This window comes from Meleagris gallopavo, chromosome 6 (assembly GCF_000146605.3).
Source record: "Meleagris gallopavo isolate NT-WF06-2002-E0010 breed Aviagen turkey brand Nicholas breeding stock chromosome 6, Turkey_5.1, whole genome shotgun sequence".
Lineage (NCBI taxonomy): Eukaryota > Metazoa > Chordata > Aves > Galliformes > Phasianidae > Meleagris > Meleagris gallopavo.
In genome coordinates this window covers 23,361,117-23,385,293 of record NC_015016.2, presented here as the reverse complement: position 1 = coordinate 23,385,293, position 24,177 = coordinate 23,361,117, and the positions used below count along the sequence as shown (strand labels likewise).

Here is a 24,177-nt window from a genome sequence, read left to right as displayed (position 1 = left end):
GTTTGAGTGGCAATCCTACTGTTGCACAAGTCTCACAGCATCCAGTCCACATAGTAAGTGTGAATTGAGTAAGTGAGATTAGACTCGTTAAGTCAACTTGATAAGAACTCCTCATTTTCAGAGAAACAGATCTCAGAGAGGTGAGATACACTGCTGTCAGTTTTGCAGTGGTGGTCCCGTTCACTTCAGGAGTTATGTTTTTAAGTAAGTCCTACTTGAACTATTTCTAGATGTACAACTAATAGACACATTTTACAGTCTTCCAGAGAACATATCTGCAAATATCATGCAAGAAATATTCTCTTTCTGGCATTACCATTTACTTTACAGTGTAAACTGTAAGAAACAAAGGTTTCATCCTGAAACCACACACGCTATTTTTGATCATGTCAGCTTTTTCTTCTGTATCATCATCATCATTCTGGAGTCACACGTGAAAGAAATTTTGAACAGGAAGAAACAACTCTGAATGTGAATTTCAGCCCTAGTGGCAATAACGGAGGCTCATCAGTTGCAGTTAAGATGCAATCAATTATTTCCACCCTCTCCCCACCAAAGTTATCTCAAAATCTGACATTTGTAAACCCAAGGTCTCTTCTCATCATCTTAGAGAGGTGGTGCAGTAAAATTTTAAACATAAGAACATTAAGATTCAAGGAAAAAATTTATTTCAGGGCTAACAAGTTGATAATAAATAAAGGAATATAATAATGCAGTAACAGATGTTCTCATGCACTTAACACATACAATAACGCTGGCTTACACTGCTGTTTGGACAAATTGAGAAGAGGTATTTGGCAATATTATGAGTTTGAATAGTTTAGAGATTATAGAACAAGAAATTCTGCTGTTTTATTTTTTATTTTTTTTTTACATTTTTATACAAATTCAAATAAATATTAATACATCTATTTTTCCTCAGATTTTTTTTTCTGTTTTAACATGCCCGATAACTAAGTCACAGTAATATACAACTGCCAAGAAAGAGTATTTATGAATTATACTTATTAATAGTCCTTGAAATGTATCATATTTCTGTCACACTGTGCAAGCTCTTTAGTTAAAACTGGATTTTAGGAAATACTGCAGAAAGTTTAAACTCATTTAAACATATCGAGTGCAAAGGTCAGTCTAGTCCACACATCATGGTACTGTAATGTCAGCCAATTTAAATAATAAGACATGCCTATATGGATTCAGAAGCAGCTGAATATGTTTTAAAGATCTGAAATCTAATATTCAGATTCTGCAATCAGACATTTTTCAAATCTTCATGAGATGGCAAAATAACGTTAAGACTTTATAAGTAGTCTTTTTTTTTTTTTAAGGATAACTCACATTAACAGTACTACGGTGGCCAAAAAAAGACAAACTATTATAATAGAAATCAATCTGATTAAAAAATTAAATATTCCAATTAACACTGAAAAAGTGTTTGTAATCATTATTTACAATTCAATGATACCAGTGTATAACTTCACACAGTCAAAGTATACCACTTTCCAAGCAAACACCAATCCCTATATCCCTTCCAAGCATTCGACAGTAGCATGTCACGTACATGAAATCTATCAGTTTAAAGAAGGAGATTGATCTGTGGTCCACAGTAATTCTATATATGGCCATTTGGTTTGCAAGCAGCGCTTTACAGGAGTGTCATCAGTCTGCAGCATTGGCTCTTCAAAACCCATAACAACTGCTGTGCCTTCCACATACATGACCTGCCAAAATAAATCCAAATATGTCAGTTGAGGTTTCTTTGTAACATAAGGCCATATCTATTTGATGGTTTATTTGAAGAAACAGTGAAGGCCAAGAAAGGGGTAAAACAAAAATCCAGGAAATGCCATGTAAAAATTCAGTGACAAAAGGATTACTGCTGTTACAGTTGCAATATTTGATACTGTTATTTTAATAAGAGACAGTGTTCCTTAGACTTAGCTTTGCAGAATTACTTTTTCCATAAGGTGAAATTTCTGTTAAAAAACAGTTCTATTCATACAACAGTATTTAAAATGGTACAGGCAGAATTTTCAGAAATCAAAACTTAGTGTAAATTTTCCCTATTATATATATATATAGATGTGTTCAACAGCAAAGATAAATGCACCTTTTAATGCTTTCTCTGACGCTTGGACTATGAAACTGCTGAAGACTTAATTTCAATTAATGACTTAATTTCAAGTTAATGTGAAGACTGAGTGAATCTATTTTCAGACAGAGCCTTTTCACTTGAGGTCATCTTTATTACTTGAGTCTATTACGCCTTTTTAAAATTGTATCTATTACACATTATACTCTTCTAACCTAGATACTCATTCAGGAATGAACTTAGAAGCAGCCATAACATGCCATGTACAGCCCTCTCCTTATGAGAAAGTTGAAAACAGAAAACAGGTCATTGCTGTCCCCAGATAAGTAGCTAAAAAAAAATAATCTAACTTCTGTTGGAAGTGTGTGGAATACTGAAACACACCTGGGAATACTGGTCGACACTCAGCTGAATGTGAGCCAGTAGTGTGTCCAGGTGGCCAAGAAGGCCAACACTATCCTGGCTTGTATCAGAAATTGTGTTGCCAGAAGAAGCAGGGAAGTGATTGTTCCTCTGTACTCAGCACTGGTGAGGTTGCACCTTGAGTACTGTTGCAGTTTCGGGCAACTCATTACAACAAATATATTGAGGCCCTGGGGTGTATTCAGAGAAGGGGAACACAGCTAGTGAGATGTCTGGAGCACAAGTCTCATGAGGAATAGCTGAGGGAGCTGGGGTTGTTAAGTCTGGAGAAGAGGAGGCTCAGGGGTGCCTTATCACTCTCTACAACTACCTGAAGAGAGGCTGTGGTGAGATGGGAGTTGGCCTCTTCTCTCGTGTAACTAGTAACAGGACTAGAGGGAATGGCCTCAAGTTGTGCCAGGGGAGATTCAGGTTGGATGTTAGGAAGTACTTTTACTCTGAGAGTGGTCAGGCACTGGAATGAGCTGCCCAGGACAGAGGTGGTGTCACCATCCCTGGAGGTATTCAAGAAATGTTTAGATATTGTATCGAGGGACATGGTTTAGTGGGAAATATTGGTGACAGGCAGACAGTTGGACTGGATGAAACTGAAGTTTGTCTGAGTTCCACCTCCACTGTGCTTTACAATTCAGATCCCACTTGTCAAGATGAGCAAGCTCGTCTATTCAAAAAGCATAGCTGAAGAGATGTTGTTAAGCTAAGTGATCCAGTATAGTATCTAAAATATTACCAGAAGCAGACAGCAGGTTCCAATTTCAAATATATCATTTTGCAATAAAATTACCCAGAGTACTTTTGAGAAAAAAAACAAAAACAAAAAACAGGCAAAGAAAAAAGCAACAAAAAATTGTGAAGAGTATTTCACTTGTAACTATGCTCAGTTTTATAATTCCAAAGAGTGAGTTTTGTAGACTGATTGTTATTAAGGCCAGATTTACATTTTTTACGTCTTACCTTTTCATTATAGTTAGATTGCTTCAGTCCATTGTAATGGTAAACAGTAAATGACTCTGAAACCCTAGAGTCCTAGCAGAAAGAAAACTGTTAATGCCATGTAATACACATACTGTGCCTTGACAGTGACTTTCCATTACAATTAGACAAGTGCATTTAAACATGAAGACAACATGAAGACTATGAAACTGTAGAACTAGAATACCATTTCTTTTAGACATATCATCCAGAAGATTTTGTTCATCTTGTCTTTCTCATCACAAACAATTCAAAAGTGTCAGTAAATTAAAAAATAACAACTCTCCCCACAATTTTCAAGAGCTAGTAATGATTTTCTGTGTTCATCTGGACACTTTAAATCATTTCAGTACTCAGCTATACTACTGTCTTATCTTTTCAAGCTAGACATCTTCAGTAGTATCCACAGTTGTGTGCACTTATGACTGTTTGGATGTTACTAACTTAAATATTTACTGAAGATTAAATCCAGTCTCCAACCCTCCATTTGAAGCCAAAGAGTAATTTACACCCATGCCTGCCTAATTGTAAACTAATTCTGAGGACTCTGTTCAGAAGATGCCTAACAGTAGATGTACTGCAGTTGCCAACCTTTGCCACTCCAGGCGTTTAAGTGCCTCAGTCTTAAAAGGACTAAAAAGCCTCACAACGAACTGAACTCAGAAAAACAAATTAGGTGTAATATCATCTCTTTCATACCTACTGGTTCAGGCTCTGAATAAAAGCTTATCCGTCTTTCAAGTACACAGCCATAAATACTGGAATGAGGAGACAGCTGCTCTGGTTACAGCACATTCATCAGTTAACAGAATACCCCTATTCATTTTTCTCCTCTAGAGGGACTCAAAAACCTTATCTAGCTACAGGTTTCATACAGCAAGCTATGCTACTTAGTGGAGGAAAGGTGGAGAAGAGAAAGGTAAGCAGTAACTCTTCTTACAAAAGCTGCTTCACAGACACGTATAAAACTAGGTTTTGCAGTGAAGGAAAGAGGGCACGTATTCTTTTCCCTGATGAGGATATGCTCACCTTGAAGGAACAGAAGTGCTGGCTTCCAGTTCCTCTCCCACAGATGTTAAGAATTTTGTGTATGCCCCGAAAAAGGACACACAGAGAAATTCAGGAATTCCCCCCTCTCCAAGCATTACCTAAGCACTAAGGAGTCATGCTTGCTCTCTCAATCTACATGACCTCTGAAAATTTTTCATCTCTGTCAACAGCTTTGAAAAGGAAAGCTGAAACCCCTTCTGGCTCGAGGCAGATTTAAGTACTTTCTAGGAGAAAACTGGAATTTGAACATTTTCAGCAAAAAGGAATTAAATCTAGTTGCCCTGACCACTAGGTAATTGTTCAAATACTGTGTAAGGGTGAATATCAACAATTCTAACCATCACTGGCATCTGCTATTTCCTCACAATATTTTAAGACAAGACAGGAAAGAATTCTGAACTAGGCATCCGTATGGGGAAGAGTTCCTCCTACCTGATCTAGACAGCCACAGGCAGGTTTAACACCACATCCATGCCCTCATCATGCCCTAATAATAACAGATAGTGGCAGTTCCCCAGCCAAATTATGCTGACTGTTCTCTTCAAACAGTAATACTTCCCATGTTTTGCAATAGAGGTAGCAACAGCTCAGGGGAAACTGAGTGGTAGGGAATAATACGCAACAGAGAATTAGTACTTGATGGACAATCACTGACTTGTGGCCTCAAACTTCACAGCAAGTGAAGAGTTCCTTCACCAAGTCTTCAAGTGACTGTAGAAAGATCTGCCCAAGACTACACTAAGCTTCCTTCTCCAGCTCCCCTTGGCCACTAGTGATGCCATTCAGCAACAGTCAACAGGAACAGCAGCTCCATACAAAGGATTTTTTTTTCCTCCAACTATGGCCCACAGTACTGGACAGTTTAGGTACAGTCAGGTACAGAAGATCATAGAATTACAGAATGGCCTGGGTTGAAAAGGACCTAAAAATCATCTACTTTCAAACCCTCTGCACAGGCAGGGTTGCCAACCACTAAACCAGGCTGCCCAGAGCCACATCCAGCCTGGCCTTGAATGCCTCCAGGGATGGGGCATCCACAACCTCTCTGAGCGACCTGTTCCAATGCATCACCACCCTCTCAGTGAAAAACTTCCTCCAAATATCTAACCTAAATCTTCCCTTAATTTAAAACCATTTCCCCTTGTCCTACCACTATCAACCCATGTAAACAATTGTTCCTCCTACTGTACTCCTCCTACACGCTCCCTTCAAGTACTGGAAGGCCACAATGAGGTCGCCCTAGAGCCTTCTCTTCTCCAATCTAAACAAGCCCAGTTCCCTCAACCTTTCCTCATAGGAGAGGTGCTCCAGTCCTCTGATCATCTTAGTGGCTCTCCTCTGGACCCATTCCAAGAGCTCTGCATCTTTCTTGTGCTGGCTGGGGGCCCCAGGTTTGAACACAGTACTCAAGATGCACTTTGGCTTTCTAAACTCCACTCTAGACATACGGAGTCTTCCACACTTACAAGTGTGGTATAACTGTGAGAAATAAGATTAACTTATATTCATTGTAAAGGCATTTCTACTTCTGGATGTACAAATGAAAGGAAAAAGAAATAGCTGGCAATTACACATTGTGGACCTAATTCTGTAGATCCCAAGCAAATGAACACTCTTATTTTTTTTCCTCCAGATGCTGAATTATCTCTTAATGATATATTCTTTCACTACCATCTTTGGCAGTGCATTCTTCTGAATGACCAGATTGTTTCACAGTGCAGTACTGTTTGGGTGTAGTACTCAGCGTAACTCTATAGTCTTGCTGAAGTTCTTTTACAAATACTAGTTTCTCATCTTCTTGGCTATAAAAATTAAGCCACAGAGTTTCAATTATATGCTAAACCACAAAATCCTCCAAAGGATTACTCCTCTCAGCCTCTCTCTTGCTTCCAAAAGCCCATCTTTCTGCCCCTAGGGAAACCTACTATCTTCTGCCAACACTAGCGTTTGAACAAACCCCCACAAAACTGCTAAGATTGCTCTCATCACAATCAGTTCCCTGTTGTGGTTTAATATACATCTGCACAAAGATGTTCTTAGTGGATGGAGCATGAGAGCAGGAAAATGCAACCCAGGTGAAAGGGAGGACAGCAGTGCTAGATTAACATATACCTCAGAGGTGATGATTTCTTAACGAATATGTGGAAAAATACTTTTGAACTCTTCATCTGCTTCATGCTAAACATAAATCTGTAACTATTTTTGTTGAACTTTTTACATTATTAGAGATACACAAATAATTTTAGATATATTGCAACCTCTACCTATTTGCTTGCAATTCTAGCAGACGCTTTTAATACTGATAAAGCCAAATTGATCACTGCATTCTGAGAAAAAAAAAATAAACTCCCTTTTCTGAGTAGGGAAGTAGTTAAACTTCACGTGCAACGTAATTATGTATTTTCATAGCTTAATTTTTGAACTTGGCACTACAATGGAACTTCCTTCCAATGTAAAGCTCACAAAATCAGGGGCACTTTGCAAGAACAAAATCTACAGTTTATTTTGAAATATAATAATGTTATTTGCTGGTCATATGTGCCAAAGAAATACAACAGATTTTAAAACTATCTTTGTAATACTGGTAGAAGGGTTTAATGACTCTCAAAGACAAGTTAAATAGACGCTACTCCCTAGCAATAAAACTATATTGGTTACCTGCTCAGGGAAGAATTCTTGCAGAAAGGGACCCAGTAATATGATGCCCAGCCCTTCTGGGTCTAATTTGGTCTTCATGAGGTTTACACTAAGAGAAAAACATTGGATGTAGAAGTAAGAGAAAAACATTTTTACTTTTGTATGACTAGATTATTCTGTGCTGCCACAGTACTGGCTGCCAAGCATATCAATAGTATTCTATTTTTAATCATCAGTGACAAATGCACCAGAGCAGCACACAAGTTGCCAAAACAGTTATTTTTAAGTAACAGTAATCTGTTATCTTAATTCGAATAAGCGATAATTCTGAAGGATCACCATATTTGGTAAAGTAATTTGAAACTCATATAATCTAAAACACAGTTTATTGCCCAAAAGGCATTTTGCTGTCTTGTAAGCATTCTTGAACTTAGATACATAAAACAGTCATCTCTTAAACAGCCCTGTAACTGCTGAACAATGTTTTTAAACAGAGACTTGAATAATCTCCAGGATTTACTAAGTATACCAAAATAAAAGTTTAACCAATACATTTCATATTTATACTGTGCCCTTCATATAAAAATAGTAAAAAAAATTAATAAGATTAGCAGTACATTGGACTAATCTGAAAGCTTTACTGAATGAATATGGTATGACTTTAGGACATTACAACAAATAGCAATGATATTTTCATGTTCCTACTTAAGCAGTATATTTCCATAGACATCAGACTGTTTAAACATTTATTTGTAACTATCCTATCCTTCTGCCTACAAGCTGTACCACACATAAGAATGCCCTCACTGGGTAAAACCAACTGACTGCCCTATCAGAAATGGGATACTGCACACTGGACAGTAGAAGATGCTTACAAGAGAGTAAAACAGGGCAAGCATACAGTGATATCCTTAGTTTACCCTCCCCACTTCCAGCAGCCTGCTGCTCAAAGACACCTTTAGTGAGAGGCAGTACCCAAAACACAAAGATACCTATTTTCTCTTTCCATGCACGTGCCTAATTGGCTTTTAACCCACGAATTTGTGGCTTTTAATCAATTCCACTCATATATTACAAAGTAAGATTAAATAAGATTCTGTGAATGAGCAGTCTATGTTTTGAAACTGCCACCTGGTAATCCAATTTGATGACACCTTATCTTTGTACTTGAGTAACAATGAACGCTTGGTTTGATAATGAATGTCATACATTTATACAATGGCATAATTCACAGATACTTCATTCCATATGTCATCTGTGACTCAGCATCAATTCAAATCTAAGAACTCCTTCCTGAGTGGTAGCATCTAATTTGCAGTCCAACACTGTGCATGTAAAAATCAAGACTGTTTTATCCCACGTACCATCAACTCACAGAACATCTATTCTGAGACCTCTATCACCTTATCTTCTAGTTACTGCTGTTGCCCTTCCACATTAGCTTATTTTTTTTAATGTCTTGAAAACTTTTGTACTGGTGTGAAGGAGTAAACCATCATATTAATGTTTACCTTTAAAATCTCACCTATGCCATACCAAACTTCACAAATTAAGCAGAAGTTCTCACAGGATTCATCTAATGACAACTCTCTACAAAAAATGATATTTCAAATTTCTATCATTGAATCAACTATCAACATAGAACAAAGCCTTTCTTCTTATCCCACGCTTACATAAGATGTGGTTTTTCAGAAGCATTTACTACAAGATTGAAAATCTTTACTATATCTCATGCTGTTTCTATAAACTAGTTTAATACTGAAATGGTTGATTCACTTGTTAATTCATAGCTACAAAGTTTCCCCTCTATCCTTCACAAGCTCCAAGCAGGTTGTCTGACAATTATTCAACTCGATCACAGAGAGTTTCCATCTCAATTCCAAACTAAAAAGTGTAAATAGCACTCCTGGAAGCAATGCCTTTCATTTACTTTTGAAATGTGTTATTTATACTTCTATTCCCCTAAACAGACGGGACAACTGAAAACAAAATACAATAAGTCCTCAACACAGTAATGTTGGATAATTTTTTTTTTATTTAAGAAGAGATGTTTCAAGACCAAATATTCTATGATTTGATCTTCAGTGAGGTCTTTTCCATATAGCAGCCCTCTGACTGGCTCTTCCTAAGTCAATTTGTATTTAATGTGGTAAGGACAACAAAATACATCAGGGTTATGCCACAGATTTCCCGAAGGCGAAACAGACAAATGAAAGAACTGCTCAGTGCAGAAAGGGAACTCACTGAGGCAAGAGATCACAAAAGGCCAAAATAAAGCTTCTCAGACTTCTTTACAAAAAACTTTTGTAATTTTCACTGTTTATTGACATGACACAAATGCTAGCATTTTGGTTACATTTTGTTTTAGTTTCATGGGTGTCTTTTAATATCAATTTTTACTCCTCTTCACAGAGAACAGCTCAGTGAACTTTGCTGTAGGTTGTAACATTTTAAAGGATAGAAAACCACTTCAATCAAATTTCATGTCTGTGGTAAGTGTGCTTGCAGCCTCCACAGCCATTCTACAGAAACAAATTATTTAGATCACAATAAATTAGAACGTATGGTTGCAAAAGAGCAAAACCATCTTTTGGAGATGTAAAAAAAAAAAAATTGTCCAAGCACATTTCTATCCTTTCTGGGTTGAACATTTAGTGGTAAAATTTGATTGGAAGGTAAGCTTTGGCATTGAAGGTTAACTGCTGCTACTAAACATTAGTCCTGCCATTCACATGATATAAAAAATACATTATCTTTTTCTTAATAGCTTTGACTCTAATCCTAGAAACCAGGGTGTCACTTCTTCAATTAAATTACAACTATAAACACAAAGTACCGGGTGTCTGAAAACAAGAATATAACTGAAGCAGCTTCACCTCAAACTTTGCATGTACATCCCATGTTGATCTGTATTCAATATGCCTTCCAGTACTCTGATGTTCCTTTTTTTTTTTTGGTCACTGTTTCACTTTAGTCAACACACAGGAATATACTCACAGTAACTATCTCCTCAACAGAGAGTAATGATGCAAGCATATTTCTTGTAGTCATTACTACCAAAGCAAGAGACATTTTAATTCTAATTCTTCCATTCTGTTTCATTTGAAGTTGACCTAAGAACTCCAAAATAACATTCTGTGTGCTGAGTACAGGGAAAAAAAATAAAAATAAAAAAATAATCGAGAATTAACTTATATTTCTATACACTGAAATGTTATTATACTTACTATTCAGGATCTGAAACAAGGTCCAGAGCCTTCATTACATCTTCTAGGAGAGTGTCAGGTATAAAGCCATTATCTGAAAAAGTAACAAAACTCATTAGGAAAAGGAACAAAATGCTTTTCAGGAAAACAAATTTTACTCAAATATAAATACTGTACATCTTCAAAACTGAAAAACCAGTGGTAGGGCTCTAGAAGAACACAGTTTTCTAACAGCTTTTATAACACTTGAAAAAGAAAAAAAGGAATGTAAACAGAAAATGTAAGCTCATCATTCATACACTTAAAGCTTAGTACTTGTTAAGACTTCAGTCTATAGCCATCTGTTTGATACCGTAGGGTAATAATTGTACATTTTTCCCCTTCTGAACAGTTAAAATAATACCTGAATGTTAGGGATTACCTGTTTCCAAAATGCAATTTTCAGTTTGTGCCATACACATTTAAGAACAAAATTTCATGCTGAAGGCACTCATAGCAGATCAACTACTTTATGAAAACATAATGCAGAAGACGACAAAATATACATAAGCTTTCCATTAACTACAAAGACTATTACCAGGCTTAAAAGCTTATGCTCTAAGAATACTGCTACCTATCACACAATGTTGTACTCAGATTCCTTTAACAGAAGTAGTTCTCAGATAATTCCTTCACTTCACTTGTAGATTAACTACTGTATTGAAAACTTAAGTGTTGTTCGTGCTAAGTACTTAATTTTTCTATTAACTAGCTTAACTAGCATAGGAATAAACAGCATATTATCATGATGTAGAAAAAACATGAGATTTGAAAGTACAGTATTTGGAACAGATCTTATAAAATAATGGCTCTCTTTTTGAAGAGATAGAATCATCAAATCTTTAGAGTTGGAAGAGATTTTTAAAAGTTATCCAGTCCAACTTCTCTGCAATGAAAAGGAACACCCATAGCTAAATTAGTGTGCTCAGAGCCTGGCCCAGCCTGACCTTAAATGTCTCCAAGGATGGGGCAACAACTACCGCTCTGGGCAACTTGCACCAGTGCCTCACCACTCTCATTGTAAAAGACTTTATCCTTATATCCAACCTAAATTTCCCCTCTTTTATGAAACCATTTCCCCTCACCCTATCACCACAGACCCTGTCAGAGGACCTGGTCTCTTCTTTCTTACAGTCCGCCTTTAGACATTGAAAGGCTGCTCTTAGGTTTCCCTACAGTCTTCTCTAGGCGAAGCAGCCCCAGCTCTCTCAGCCTGTCCCCACAGGGGAGATGTTCGTTTTGACGACTCTCCTCTGGACATGCTCAAACAGGTCTATGTCTCTCCTGTACAGAGGACTCCACATCTGGATTGCCTGGTGAGGCCTCATTAGAAAGATTGGTAGGATCACCTTCCTCACCCTGCTGGCCACGATTCTTTTGATGCAGCCTAGGATAAAGTAGGTTTTCTGGGCTGCAAGGACACAGCTGCCTCACATCCAGCTGCCACCTACCAGTACACCCAACCCCTTTTCTATCTCTACATCCTTCAGTTTGTATGATTCTGTGGATTATATTGGTTTTGGGGATTGCCTAAACTCAGGTACAAGACCTTGCACTTGGCTTTGTTAAACCTCATGATAGTCCACAGAATTCTGCATCCATTACAATTCAAAATTTGTATCCACAGAATGAGTACAGCCCTTACCCTCAGGGTCATATGTCTGGAAAACTCTCCTAGCTTGTTCTGAAGGTGCTTCAGGAGCAACAAGAGCCATATCCTTAAGGAAAAAAGAAAAAAAAAAAAAAAAGGATTTCAGAACATTCTTAAATTCAGATTCATGTTAGTAGAGAAATACTGTACCACACAGGTTTGGACCTTAAATTAAAGCAAATTCAAATATAAGAAGTACAATTGAAGGTACTTTGAAAACACTGATGACAGTAACTATCAAGAAATACATTAAAGACTATTCAAATTTCTATACAAACTTTATGTAAGCTTTTTCATGCAGATATCATGGCATAGAAAAGCTACTAGGATGCTAAATATTTTACAAAGATTTTGATTTATAGCACTGTTCTTTGTAACTGACCACACAAATAAGCAGCTATAAAATCTAGTGAGTGTACTACGCATACACTGAAACAGATAGAAAATTTATTGATATAGAAAGCTGTAAGAAAGTTTTGAAGTCCATTCCACAGTTTAGCAGAACATGCTTGTTTGGTACATTAAAAAAATCCCACACAATTTCAATAGTAGCTGCTGTAATGTTTCATACATGACTTTTTCATCTCAAATGCAATTATGCTTTCCTAAACTTACGCACAGGGGAAGCACATCTATGCACTACTGCAGAACTAACAAAAAGCATATTCTTTGCTTTTACTCCAAAACCATTTTAGGACTGAGATTTGATGGTTATTCACATAAAATAAGGAGGCAAAAAGGCTAAGAAATGCACCATACTCAGCATCATCATTCAGTTTGAAAGGTACAAAATCATGACATTCAAAGAGAACTTGAAACATCAAATACTGCTCACAAGGAGTATTTGAAGTACTCCTCTTGAAAAGTTATGATTACCTATCTTGTTTTTCACATCAAAATGGAAATGAAAAAGCTGTGAAGAAGAAAACACTGCATTTCACAATGCCTTCCTATAGTTTTCCTTCCTGTCAAAGTGGAAACACAATGTAACCCACTCTGTTATGAACAGGAAACACAAGAAAAAAAGCAACATGTTGGCATACCTCTGAATAAAACCAAACCTCAAAAAACATGCTATTTCACATGTACAATGTGAAGAAACTGTACAAAGTAAATGTATTCAAAGTAAATGTATTCTTCACAAATCAAAATACATAAATCTTTTTATTTCCAGTTTCAGCTCAACTTTGCTTTCTGGAATGTGACTTAAAGGGAAAATCATAACAATATCTGCCTGTTATAAGTGATACATGTTAAACCAGAGTTCCCTGTTGCAAGTTCCTATTAAAAGAAAATGTAGAATTGAAAGATACATAGAGATCTATTGTTATTTGGACAGAATAAGAAATCTGCTTCAGGGAAAGAGCGAAATTCCACTCTTATCCAGTTTATCTTAATAGCTAACTCCGAGTCAGCCAAGAATTTCAAGTATACACCTAATGGTACCTGGCTTGTACTTAAAATCTTCCTGAATGAAAGCCAGCTCTTCTAGGATATACAAAAAGGGTAACAAGCAACATAACACACTTTTAAAAATAAGAGACAAGTTTTATTTTGAATACATGGAAGATACAGCTGTAAGTATCAGTAAGCTGTAAGTACATCAGGTTACTAACATCACTGGTTACAAAGTTCCCCTTATCGCCTGCTATGGGACAGATCAGTATTTGGTCTGCAAAGGACTGCATTAGACTGAAAGTTAGGAGAATGTATCGGACCTGCCTGCTGATGCTCCAGCTCACCAGACCATTGCACATTCAATTGTAAGGACTAACCCATTGCTGCTTGACCACTATGCAAAAACCCGCATTACAGAGGAGTGTGGTGCCTGAAGGATTAGGGTGTCATTTACTGTGATCTGTTGAGGGGTATCCATATTGCATATGTGTCTCACTGAACCATGCAATCTCCAAGTGAAAAAGGGTACAGAAGCAAATAATTAGGGAGAAGTCCTTGCAATCTTTTACTACTTACTGATGAAAGCAACCTGTCAATTGCTTGCTTAATTTAGCAGAAATATGAAAAGTACATTTTTCTATTTCTATAATATCATCATAGTGTGATATTAAGGTTCTGTAAATACTATTAATTTAGAACAAAAAACTATTTCATGAAAAATACGCTAGTGGTTATATAAATGAATGATAACCAAAGCACTTACAAAGCTCAATCATTTAACGGCATGCTTTCATAATTACGTACTAACTAGACATTTCTGACATACTCTATAGATAAAAAGGACTCAAGAAATGTGAGAATTAGAAAAAAAAATGCTATGTCTGTAAAGTCTTACAAAATGCAGTAATTTATTTTTAAAAAAGAAAAAGTTAATGGAAGATTTCCAAGGAATGCAGAACCCAAAGCTGCCCACATTTTCATATGACAGTGCTTGTGGTTCAAGTTTACTTAGTACTTATTGTTATACAAATGTGGGAAGTTCATGATCTTCTTTCATGCCGTTCAGACCACCCATATATTTCCATCACGTTCCTTTAGTCATAACTATCTCGTTGGCAGGATATACTGTACTTCTGGCATTTTATTCTTATTTTTTGGTCAAGAAAACACTTATTTACAAGTACTGAAAGTTTTCTAGAAGATCAAATTAAAATAGAGAAAAAACTGTAATAGCTAATTTTGTCTTCCTTGTAGAAAAGATAGCCAAAGAGCTTATTTACAAGGTACAGTAACTCTACATGGTATCAGAATTAAGTAGTAACTGTCTAACAAGAGATACAATTTTTCCATGTTAAACATAGGCTAAAACTCAAATTGAAAACAATCCTCATATGAAACCATACAGTTTTAATAACATACAGAGTTCAACAATTATTTTCATGATGCCAAATTGTGCAGCTGCTCTACCAAGTTGTGCAGTTGTTGAGGAGATACTACACCAAAAGGGGTACATTATGCTACAACAAAACACTGAAGTGATTCTTCAAGGTACATACAATGTAAAATTTGATAATGTGTGACTAACTCTTAAATAAGAGATTTGGAATACCGCAAAATTGGAAAAGTTTCATTTTTAGGGAGCACTATTAAGGAATATAGTGAATTACAGTGAACGAGAGCAATTTAAAATAGTTTTTAAAATAGCTGCCAGAGGACACAGCTTATTAACAATCCAATGACCAGTGACTTCTATATTTGGGATTTAACTCTACAGAGGTGATATTTTAATAGTAGATTCTTATGAAAAAGTTAGCAGCTCATGGAAACAATGTCACAAGTGAGAACTCTTAAAGTTTCCGTGGTAGGGAAGGATATAACCAAAGTACCTTTCAAATGCAAAGATGTATTATTTCAAACGTAAACTACCAAGTTACACTTGGCTTCTACTTACAAATGTTCAGTTCTGTCCATAAATCTTTATATAAACCAAGAATACAAACTATTACTTCTGGTCCTACCTGCCCTCAAACTACAGTGTTTAATGTAGTACCTTCCACAATTTCAAGCAATACAAACTTTTTTTAAAGTCCTGCAACTACCCACAGGTTTTAGCTTGACAGTCCAATTACAGATACTGTGTATGTTTGTTGGCATTTTAGTTTTTCAGGTCCTTAGTTGTTTATTTAACATGTATGTAGGAAGATCTTGCACAACAAGTCACTACATATTCCAGACCTGAAATTCTTTACATTTTTCAACTGAACTTCTAAATGTGGTAGAGCCTCCCTACAGGACAAAGACTGTGATGAAATTAATGCCTCCTGTGTTATTACACTGGCCCATGATGTCAGAGACAGATACAGGCAGTACAGCAGTGGAAGTCGAATCTTCCCACCAATATTCTATGACATTTTGTTGCTATGTGACAGATGGCAGCAGAGGAGCACTCTGACAGAATGGTGTCATGAAGTGTGTGTTGAAGCAAAGGTGTGTCACAAATTCCTCCCTGCAGAAAAAAAATGGTACCCAGTGACATTCACCAACACCTTCTGAACATTTATGGAGACCAAGCAACGGATGTGAGCACAGTGAGGCAGTGGCTGGTGCATTTCAGCAGCAGCAACAGCAAGATGAAAGACAAGCCATGTTCAAGATGGCCATACACAGCTGTCACAATACAAAACGAAACATCTCTTGATCAGCTTATCTGTGCAAATAGGCTAATGATGACAACTATATTGAAATACAGTCTGGTGCTGAGAATTTGCTCTTTCAGATGGTGTTATTTTACTTTTTCTATCTGTAGCTGCTTCCATGGAAATAAATAGGAGGCACTACTTTTGGATCACCTCACATATTCTATATTAAAACTTTTTCTTCCCCCCACGAAGTGTGATGTATTGATACTCAAAGCAAGTCATTTGAAGTGGTAAATCAGAAAAGCTACCTGCCATAGAGGGATGACAAAAAAAAAAAAACAAACAAACCCTTTCACATCTTTGAAACAATTCTCACCTTTCACTGTTCCATAAATAATTTAAAACTCCAAGATTTTAATCGTGTACATACAAACCCCATATATCCTTTACTTAGTATATCATATCCACTATCCAGAAACTTAAAGTTCAATTAGTCCATATATTTCCACTGGGGAAAAAAATAAAAAAATAAAAAAATAAAATCAACTTCTTCCCTCCCAAAATCAACCAAACCAACCAAGGAAACCAAACCAACATAACCCCCCTCCAAACATATCTCCCTGGCAGCAAAGTTGAAAACATGATAAATATCTAACAAACACATACTTCAGCTGACAAGGCTGATATTTCATTTCATGTGCCAAAACATACGCCCATCCTCAAGACTTATGAATTGTATTTTGATGTATCCCATACATATTGGAAGTTCCATATAAGGGAATCCCATCAACAGTTTATTATTATAATTATTTTCAATACTAAGTACAACACGTTCCTCCAAATCATGTTTTGCCCACTGGCTCTCGTAATATGCAAACAAGTCACTTTATATTACTTTGTAAAGTTCTCATCAGTACTACCAGTTATTTTAAGATCCCATGTCTACCCTTGGAGGCAAAAATTACTCTTCATAAGTTTTAATGAAAACATTCCAGAGTTTTTCATTCTACAAATCAAAACCAGAACATAATGACTAAGCTACATTGACATTCTGGCCATGAATTTTTACAGACTCCTCTCTGAAAGACCTGCTGCCCCTGAAAATGAAATCTGTTTGTATATGGGCTATTTTATAGTTACACACATAGCACTGTTGAGTGATATACAGAATAATTACACATTACAGTACTTTCTTCAGAAAAAATTGCCTAAAAAAAAGTATAGAAACATTGGTAATTTATCAACTATTTAATTCACTACAATTTACTTTGAGCTGCAAGAATGAAGATTTAATATGATCTTATACTGTACATCAACATGTTTTTCAATAGTAGAATCTGTGGCTTTCAAGACAGTAATCTTTCCAAAACTTTCTCCTACAAAAACAAGACTGATGGATCTGACACCAATTCCTGTATCTCTGACTGACTTCTGAATTCCTTGTCCAACTTCAATTTCATTTAACACAGGGACTGGAATCTCAAGGCTCAACACTGAAATGGAAGCCAGGCAGAGAAGAAATGCATAAGTTTGCATTCCTAGCCAGACTGAAGGCAGACACTGCTGTTAATAACTGTGTTTGGTAGTAGGCAGACAAACCTCAACTACCACAGGCACAAGCTCAAAATGGTGACTGCATGCCTGGCTCTTGTCACATAGGCCTTCACAGTAGTTAAGTGGTAGGTACCACTACAGTAGCATATATGCTACCGCATATATGTATGGGGAGAGAAGACAGGCATACAAGACAGAAAGAAGAAAGAAGAAAAAGAAATTAAGAAAGGGTCTAGGAGACAACCTGCTGAAACACACGCTTTGGATGGTCTCCTGCACAATGTGCCTTGGCTTGGAAGCACTTTCACCCTGTTGGACCATATAAATCTGACAAAACATTCACTGTGTACTACTTCATTTCTTACAAAGATAATATGGAGGTTCTCACGGACAAGTTGAGTATCAGTCAGCAGCAAGGAAGGCTGTATTAGCAGGAGTGCCATCAGCAGTTCTTCCCTCTATTTGGCACCTGTGAGATTTTATCTGAAACACCGGATGCAAGTTTCAGCTCCAAACACAATATGCTGACATACTGGAGGAAGATAACTAAAATGACTGGGGTGGTACAGCATGTAATATAGGAGAAGGAGTTGAGAGGACTAGATTTCTCAAGTCTGAACGGAAGAATCATTGCTACAATCTTAAATTACCTAACTAAGGTATAGGGTATAGAAGATAGGGAAGACAGAGCCAGACTCCTCCAGGAAAGGCACAGTGAAAGGACAGGGTCAATGGGTACAAGTCACAAAACAGGTGACTCTGACTAGACATTATTTACACAATTTCTTTTTCTGAGACGAAGGAAACCACACATTGGAACAGGCTGTCCAACAAATCTGCAGAGAATAAAAATGCAACAGGACAAGGTCCTGAGCAACCTGTTCTGGGTAGGAACTGCTTTCAGTGAAGGTCTTAACCTTCAAACCTCTACTAGATCTTTCTGATCTCTTTTGTTCCATATTCTAGAAAGTTCAAGCTTTACTATTCTGATCTTACAACTTCAGCCAATCTCAATGAGACAATGAACAGGTGCTTAAAGATTTATAACAATCTCACTGTATAAATTCCCTTTACAGAATGGTATCTATTTTCTCTTAATTTTAATCCAATGCAATCGAGTGTTAACAACAGACTGAAATATAGTTTTTTTGACCACTTTAAATGTTATCTGAACTCAATTAATAAGCTTGAAAGTTCTCAGCCAAAGACAGCTATTGGAAAGACAGTGTTGTGTGGATTTTTGAGATTGAATACTACAAGAATAGCGTGTTAGACTTCAAGATCCTTGGGGGAAAAAAACAAAAAATGATCACCAACACTGTGCTAAAACAACTCAGTAAAATCTCTTAATATTCCCTTTTTTGAAAGATTTCATGAAGACAACCAGTGACTCTAAATGAGCCATTTGCTGACATAAATTCACTTGTTCATTGAGCTGCATTCATTCAGAAACTTTGACAGTCATACCTATAATTGTTGAAAGCGTGGAAAGTAAACCCAGATTTTTCCCCTTCCACATAACTGAGACAGCATCATATGACTAGAACAGTACCCTTTACCACTGCCTTATCTCTTTGCTAAGTATACAGTTACGCCAAAATCTGATGTGAATACTGGAACACACTACTGCATTTATTTACTTTCTGGAAAGGAGTACTCTACAGCATGAAATTAAATCTCTTTTTTCCATTCTTCACTTGATGCCAGTTTAACTATTAAGAAAGCTGGCATTTTCCTTGAATGTGATTACATACTATACAATAATTTGTAAACCATCAGGAAACAAAAACACACCAAGTTTATTAGTCATAGCTTTTGGGCTAAGACTTCAGAAAGATTTTACGGGATAAAAATAGAAGTTTATGCCTTTCCCCTCCATCAACTCATGAAACTCACTGAGTACTCCGCTCCATTACCAAAAGCGTTCAAATAAAAAAAGTTAAATTATTATTAAGGGGGAGTAAAATCATTTTAGAAATCAAAAACTTAGGGTTTAAACATCCAAATGAGAAGATGACTTTTGAAGCAGCTGTAATTTTCAAGCTTTGTTAGCTAAACTTAAAAGCATACACAAATCAGGAGTTGTCAGATACTGGAAGGATTCTAAGTTGTTTCATGTAGTATTCAGTGATAACTACACAAGAGAAGGAAGGGATCTGTAAAGCAGTTACATAAAGACACATATAACACTTAGTTTTTAAACATTACCTGCAGACTGGAACAACTGCAAACACAGCACATGCCCAAATGCAGAATTAAGATTGCAACTGGTAAGCATTAACGAACTGAGTAAGGTGGACATGTTTTATGACTAGCCAGGGAAAAAAATAAAGTAATGCAACACATGAGAGACCGTTATATTAAAAAAAGGTGTGGATACTAAAACTTCAGAACAGTATTTACTGGACAACTGTATCCTACTGTACAACTATCTGAGCAGTATCATAAACAATACTTTGCTACTTAATATAGCTGAAATGGAACTAGAATGGTAATTATGGTAGAATTCAGTTGAAGTTGGAACTGGAAACACCAAGGCACGTGACTAGTGGAAGAAGCAAATGATGGAGAAAAAAACATTAGCATTTTGTTCTTCATTTGAATTGGAATTAGGAATGACTTCATTTTTATACAACATTTTTCTGTAAATATCAATATGATTGATATTTAAAAAATGTAATACTATAAAAGCTGTGTAATTTGAATAATGAGCCGGGATTCCTATTCCTCCAAATTTGAAGAGCAGAATATCTACCCATCATGTGATGACTCAGGCCCCCATGTCTTCACTATTGTATCAAATATAGCTGGAACCAACATTCGTTTCATACCTAAAAGGGATACAGAATGATACAGTGATCTTCTCATCCTGTTTCTATGTGTTGACTTTCAGAATTTACTTGATACAGTGACTTATAACTTATAAATCTTATTATTCAGCTACGTCCTTGATACGTTTAACATATGCAAGACATTCTGCACATACTACAGAAAGAAAAGCTTATGTATTTCCTCAAAAATTAGACAGACTGACACACAAACTAGATACTGCTCATGTCTAAAACTAAAGGCTACACATCCTTCTAGATGCTAGGAAGTACTTTTATGAGGTAGCATCCAATCCATCACTCTTCAGACCCCAGTTTCAGTTTACGTATGAAAGTCATTCTTTGTATTATGAAGAAATAAAAATCACAGGATTCTTTGCCTACAAATGGGCAGTAAATATATCATGATTTTTGTAAGGTGTCCCATGTTTTCTGCAACAGTAACTTCATACATCCACTACAATCTATTCCACTAGAAATGCTATAGCATTCAGAAACAATGCATCATGTAAGTTATGGCAAAGCAATTGTTTCATGGGGGCAATTCCACACAGGTCTAAAATATATTCCCACAGCCTGTTGCTAATTTTACAGATCAGACAAAAGTTCATTTCTTAATCAACTGAAAATGCAAACTCAAGACTGAAACAGAACACGGGGTTTAAAGAAAAGCAGGAAGTTGGAAAACAGACTAAATAGGTAACTGCTAGGTTAGAATCACTTTTCTTAACTATTTTAAATAGACTTGAAATGACTAAGGAACACAAAATGGGTAGTGTGATATACATGGTCATTACTCAAGTATATTTTCTTCATAACTTTTTCAATTTGGAAGTGCTCGTACCTAGCACTTCCCTAGCCTAGCAGGTCACAGAAAGTTCCTTCATTTTTCCATTTGTGGATCTACAAAACATTCCTTATATTGCGCTGCTTTTATTTCCTATTTCATCTTTCTCTCATTCTTTTTGAAATTGTGCCTCGTGCAACAAGCACTAGTATTCACAGAATCACAGAATTTACAATTTACTTCTGGGGTTGGAAGGGACCTCCAAAGATCACCGAGTCCAACCGCCTGCCAAAACAGGTTCCCTACACCAGGTTGTACAGGTAGGTCTCCAGGTGGGACATCTACTACTTTATTTTGAATTATCAGATATAAATTTTAATGAATCAGAAGTTCCTAATGGAAGTGCTAGAACTATTTTCCATCTCATTTTACACATTTTCATCAAGGCTTGGAAACTGTGTGCAAGGAGACAGTATAAAATCAGTCCCTCATTTACTTCAGCACAAAAAAAGTATTCAAGCATGTAATTTTTCAGGAGAAATAATTCTGTGACACATAAACTGGAGTAATGAACACATGAAAAGCAACACCATCTAAGTTGCCCTATATTATCTATTTCATGTACAAAAACTGAAACCTCCTCTCTGAAAGACAGACAAAAAGCCTTTTCCTGAAAGGAACTCATTTGCTTAGGGGCATATATAATTACATTTCATGGTTTGTATCAGCCAAGCATGAGCAATGTCCTTAAACGATTACAGTCAAGCACTACATAATAGGATGAGTGTTAAGTTTTGTAAAGCTTGAGAAATTTTTATTTATAAGGGTAAGTAGCTGACATTAGTCAGAGAATCAGGATGAACGGAGAAAAAAGGCTTTTGGACAGCAAATCCCAAACAGCTGGTTTGACTAACATTGGGAGCCTTAAGCTCTCTCAATTTATTGAGAAATCATAATGTAAAGGTCAGTACTTCCACTGTTCTGAACAAATAATGCAAACACCATGACTGAGTTACCTCTTCACGATCTAACTAACCAGTCAGTCCTCCTAAATGCTACTCTTATCAGGAGATGCACAGCGCTTTTGACAAGAGCGGCATAAGCGTTACAGAAACTTGACCTAATTGCTAAACACAGTTTTTGCCACAAACAATCAAAATACTTACCACAGCACTCAGATGAGTTTCTCCAGTGTTCAAAGACACCAACTTTTTTACTACTCAACCTCCTGAGCTGTAACAACACCAGATCGTGCTTAAAGCAATCTCCTCAACGTGTCTGAGGATATTACTGTACTCCAGCCTTGATAAAAGTCAATCATATAACCATGGACTCAAAAGTGATACCTTTCCTTTCCTTGCTTATATTCTTTGCCAACGTATTACATTCCTTCCTTCTTGCAAAGACTCAAAAAAACCACAGTCCTACCCAACTTTGTGAGGACTTGAATCACCAATGCTAAGGCCAGAAAATCCAAGTCAGATCCACCTGAAAATTTTAGCACAGCCTCTTGGCCTTTTGATTTAGGACACAATAGCGTATGTGGTAATCATAGTCTTTAGGATGTGATTTAGCTAACATCTTTCATGGGATTTCTTACAGTGCAATGATGTCCTCTAGCTCTAACCTATTTCTGTTGTCCAGACCCACCTGCCTATCGTAGACCTGAGAACACACCTTAACCTTTTCAATCAACCTTTCCGCTATACTCTGCATGCCTGAAGCACTACCAGAAAGGTGGGAAAAAAGTTTGCCTTTCATGTCTTCTCTAGGACTGCAGAAGATATGCCCAGCTTCTCCTCAATCTTTTCTTCCTTCCCAAATCTCATGCAGGATTCATGAAAAAGAATGTTTCCTGCAAGAAGTTGGTATAGCCATTCTGAGGAGCTTCAATTATTTCTCCACAAGTTATTATTATTTTTTAGTATAGACGAAGTCGAGATTTAATAAAAATAAGAGGAGACAGACATGCTTTTTTACTTGCAGCAATGATAACTGGCTGCTACTTGCAATAGCCTGAAAAACAGAAAATAAAAGAAAGGAGAAGTAGTTCTCCTGAAGAGTGCCCAAAACAATGTAGTTGTTAAGGTTTCTTATGAAAACTATCTCCAGTTAAAGAAACAATTTTTATTTCTAACAAAAGAAACAAGAACTAGAAATATGGAGACTTCAAAAATGATAGTGCTTCAGATTTAGAGAAAATACAGCCATCGTCACTTTGTGGAACTTAGCTTCATTAAAAATATATCTGCAAATATACACAAACGCATCAGTCTCTTTTACTGCAGTGTTCCCCTCCCTGCCCTTTTATGTGCTTCAAGTCAGGTTCTCACATTCTCATTTAGAAAGCTACAATATAATTAACTACAAAGTTAAGTAAGCCTTTGAATCAACACTGCTTTGAGGTTAAGTTCCTCTAAACTTTTATAGAAAAGCATAGGCATCCTTAAACTGTAATGTGGACAAAAGCACTAACTGAAACAACATGGTCCAACATAGCACAAATAAAGGTTATTAAGCAGTGCCTTCACTGTTTTTTTCCACATTTCCTCTACACACAATGCTGCAGCAAGGAAACACTTCACCTGAAAACGTCATTCCACCAAATAAAAAAGAAACAAACAAAAAAACCACCTAGAGTTTACTTTGGTAAATAGTGGTGAATTATTTATATGGATGAAAAAAAAAAAAACACAGATTTCTCCATAGAAAACCTCCCAAACAACAAACAATGGAATGGATCAGAAGTGCACATTCTCAGACAAATACACATCTGTAATAGGAACAATTTAATTGGAGTAGCTCTGCAAAAAGCAGAATAAGGTTTCACAGTCATGCTCTGTGATCTTGCAAAGCTGGAAGAATAGATAACTTACAGAAGTATTTTATTTTGAGGTGCCC

The 24,177-nt window shown here is 36.5% G+C and overlaps 1 protein-coding gene across 3 annotated transcripts in view; it reads right to left on the bottom strand.

Annotated features, from left to right (window-relative positions):
* Positions 1-645: 645 nt before the first annotated feature.
* MINDY3 (MINDY lysine 48 deubiquitinase 3) overlaps positions 646-24,177 on the bottom strand; it is a 42,947-nt gene continuing 19,415 nt past the window's right edge. For all 3 annotated transcript variants that reach the window (XM_031553900.1, XM_031553901.1, XM_019616391.2), the window contains 5 exons: positions 12,065-12,137; positions 10,402-10,474; positions 7,196-7,283; positions 3,470-3,541; positions 646-1,721 (listed from right to left, as the gene is read on the bottom strand). In XM_031553900.1, the coding sequence (XP_031409760.1) occupies positions 1,572-1,721; positions 3,470-3,541; positions 7,196-7,283; positions 10,402-10,474; positions 12,065-12,137 (456 nt within the window). In that variant the 3' untranslated portion in view covers positions 646-1,571. The remainder of the gene's footprint in view (positions 1,722-3,469; positions 3,542-7,195; positions 7,284-10,401; positions 10,475-12,064; positions 12,138-24,177) is intronic.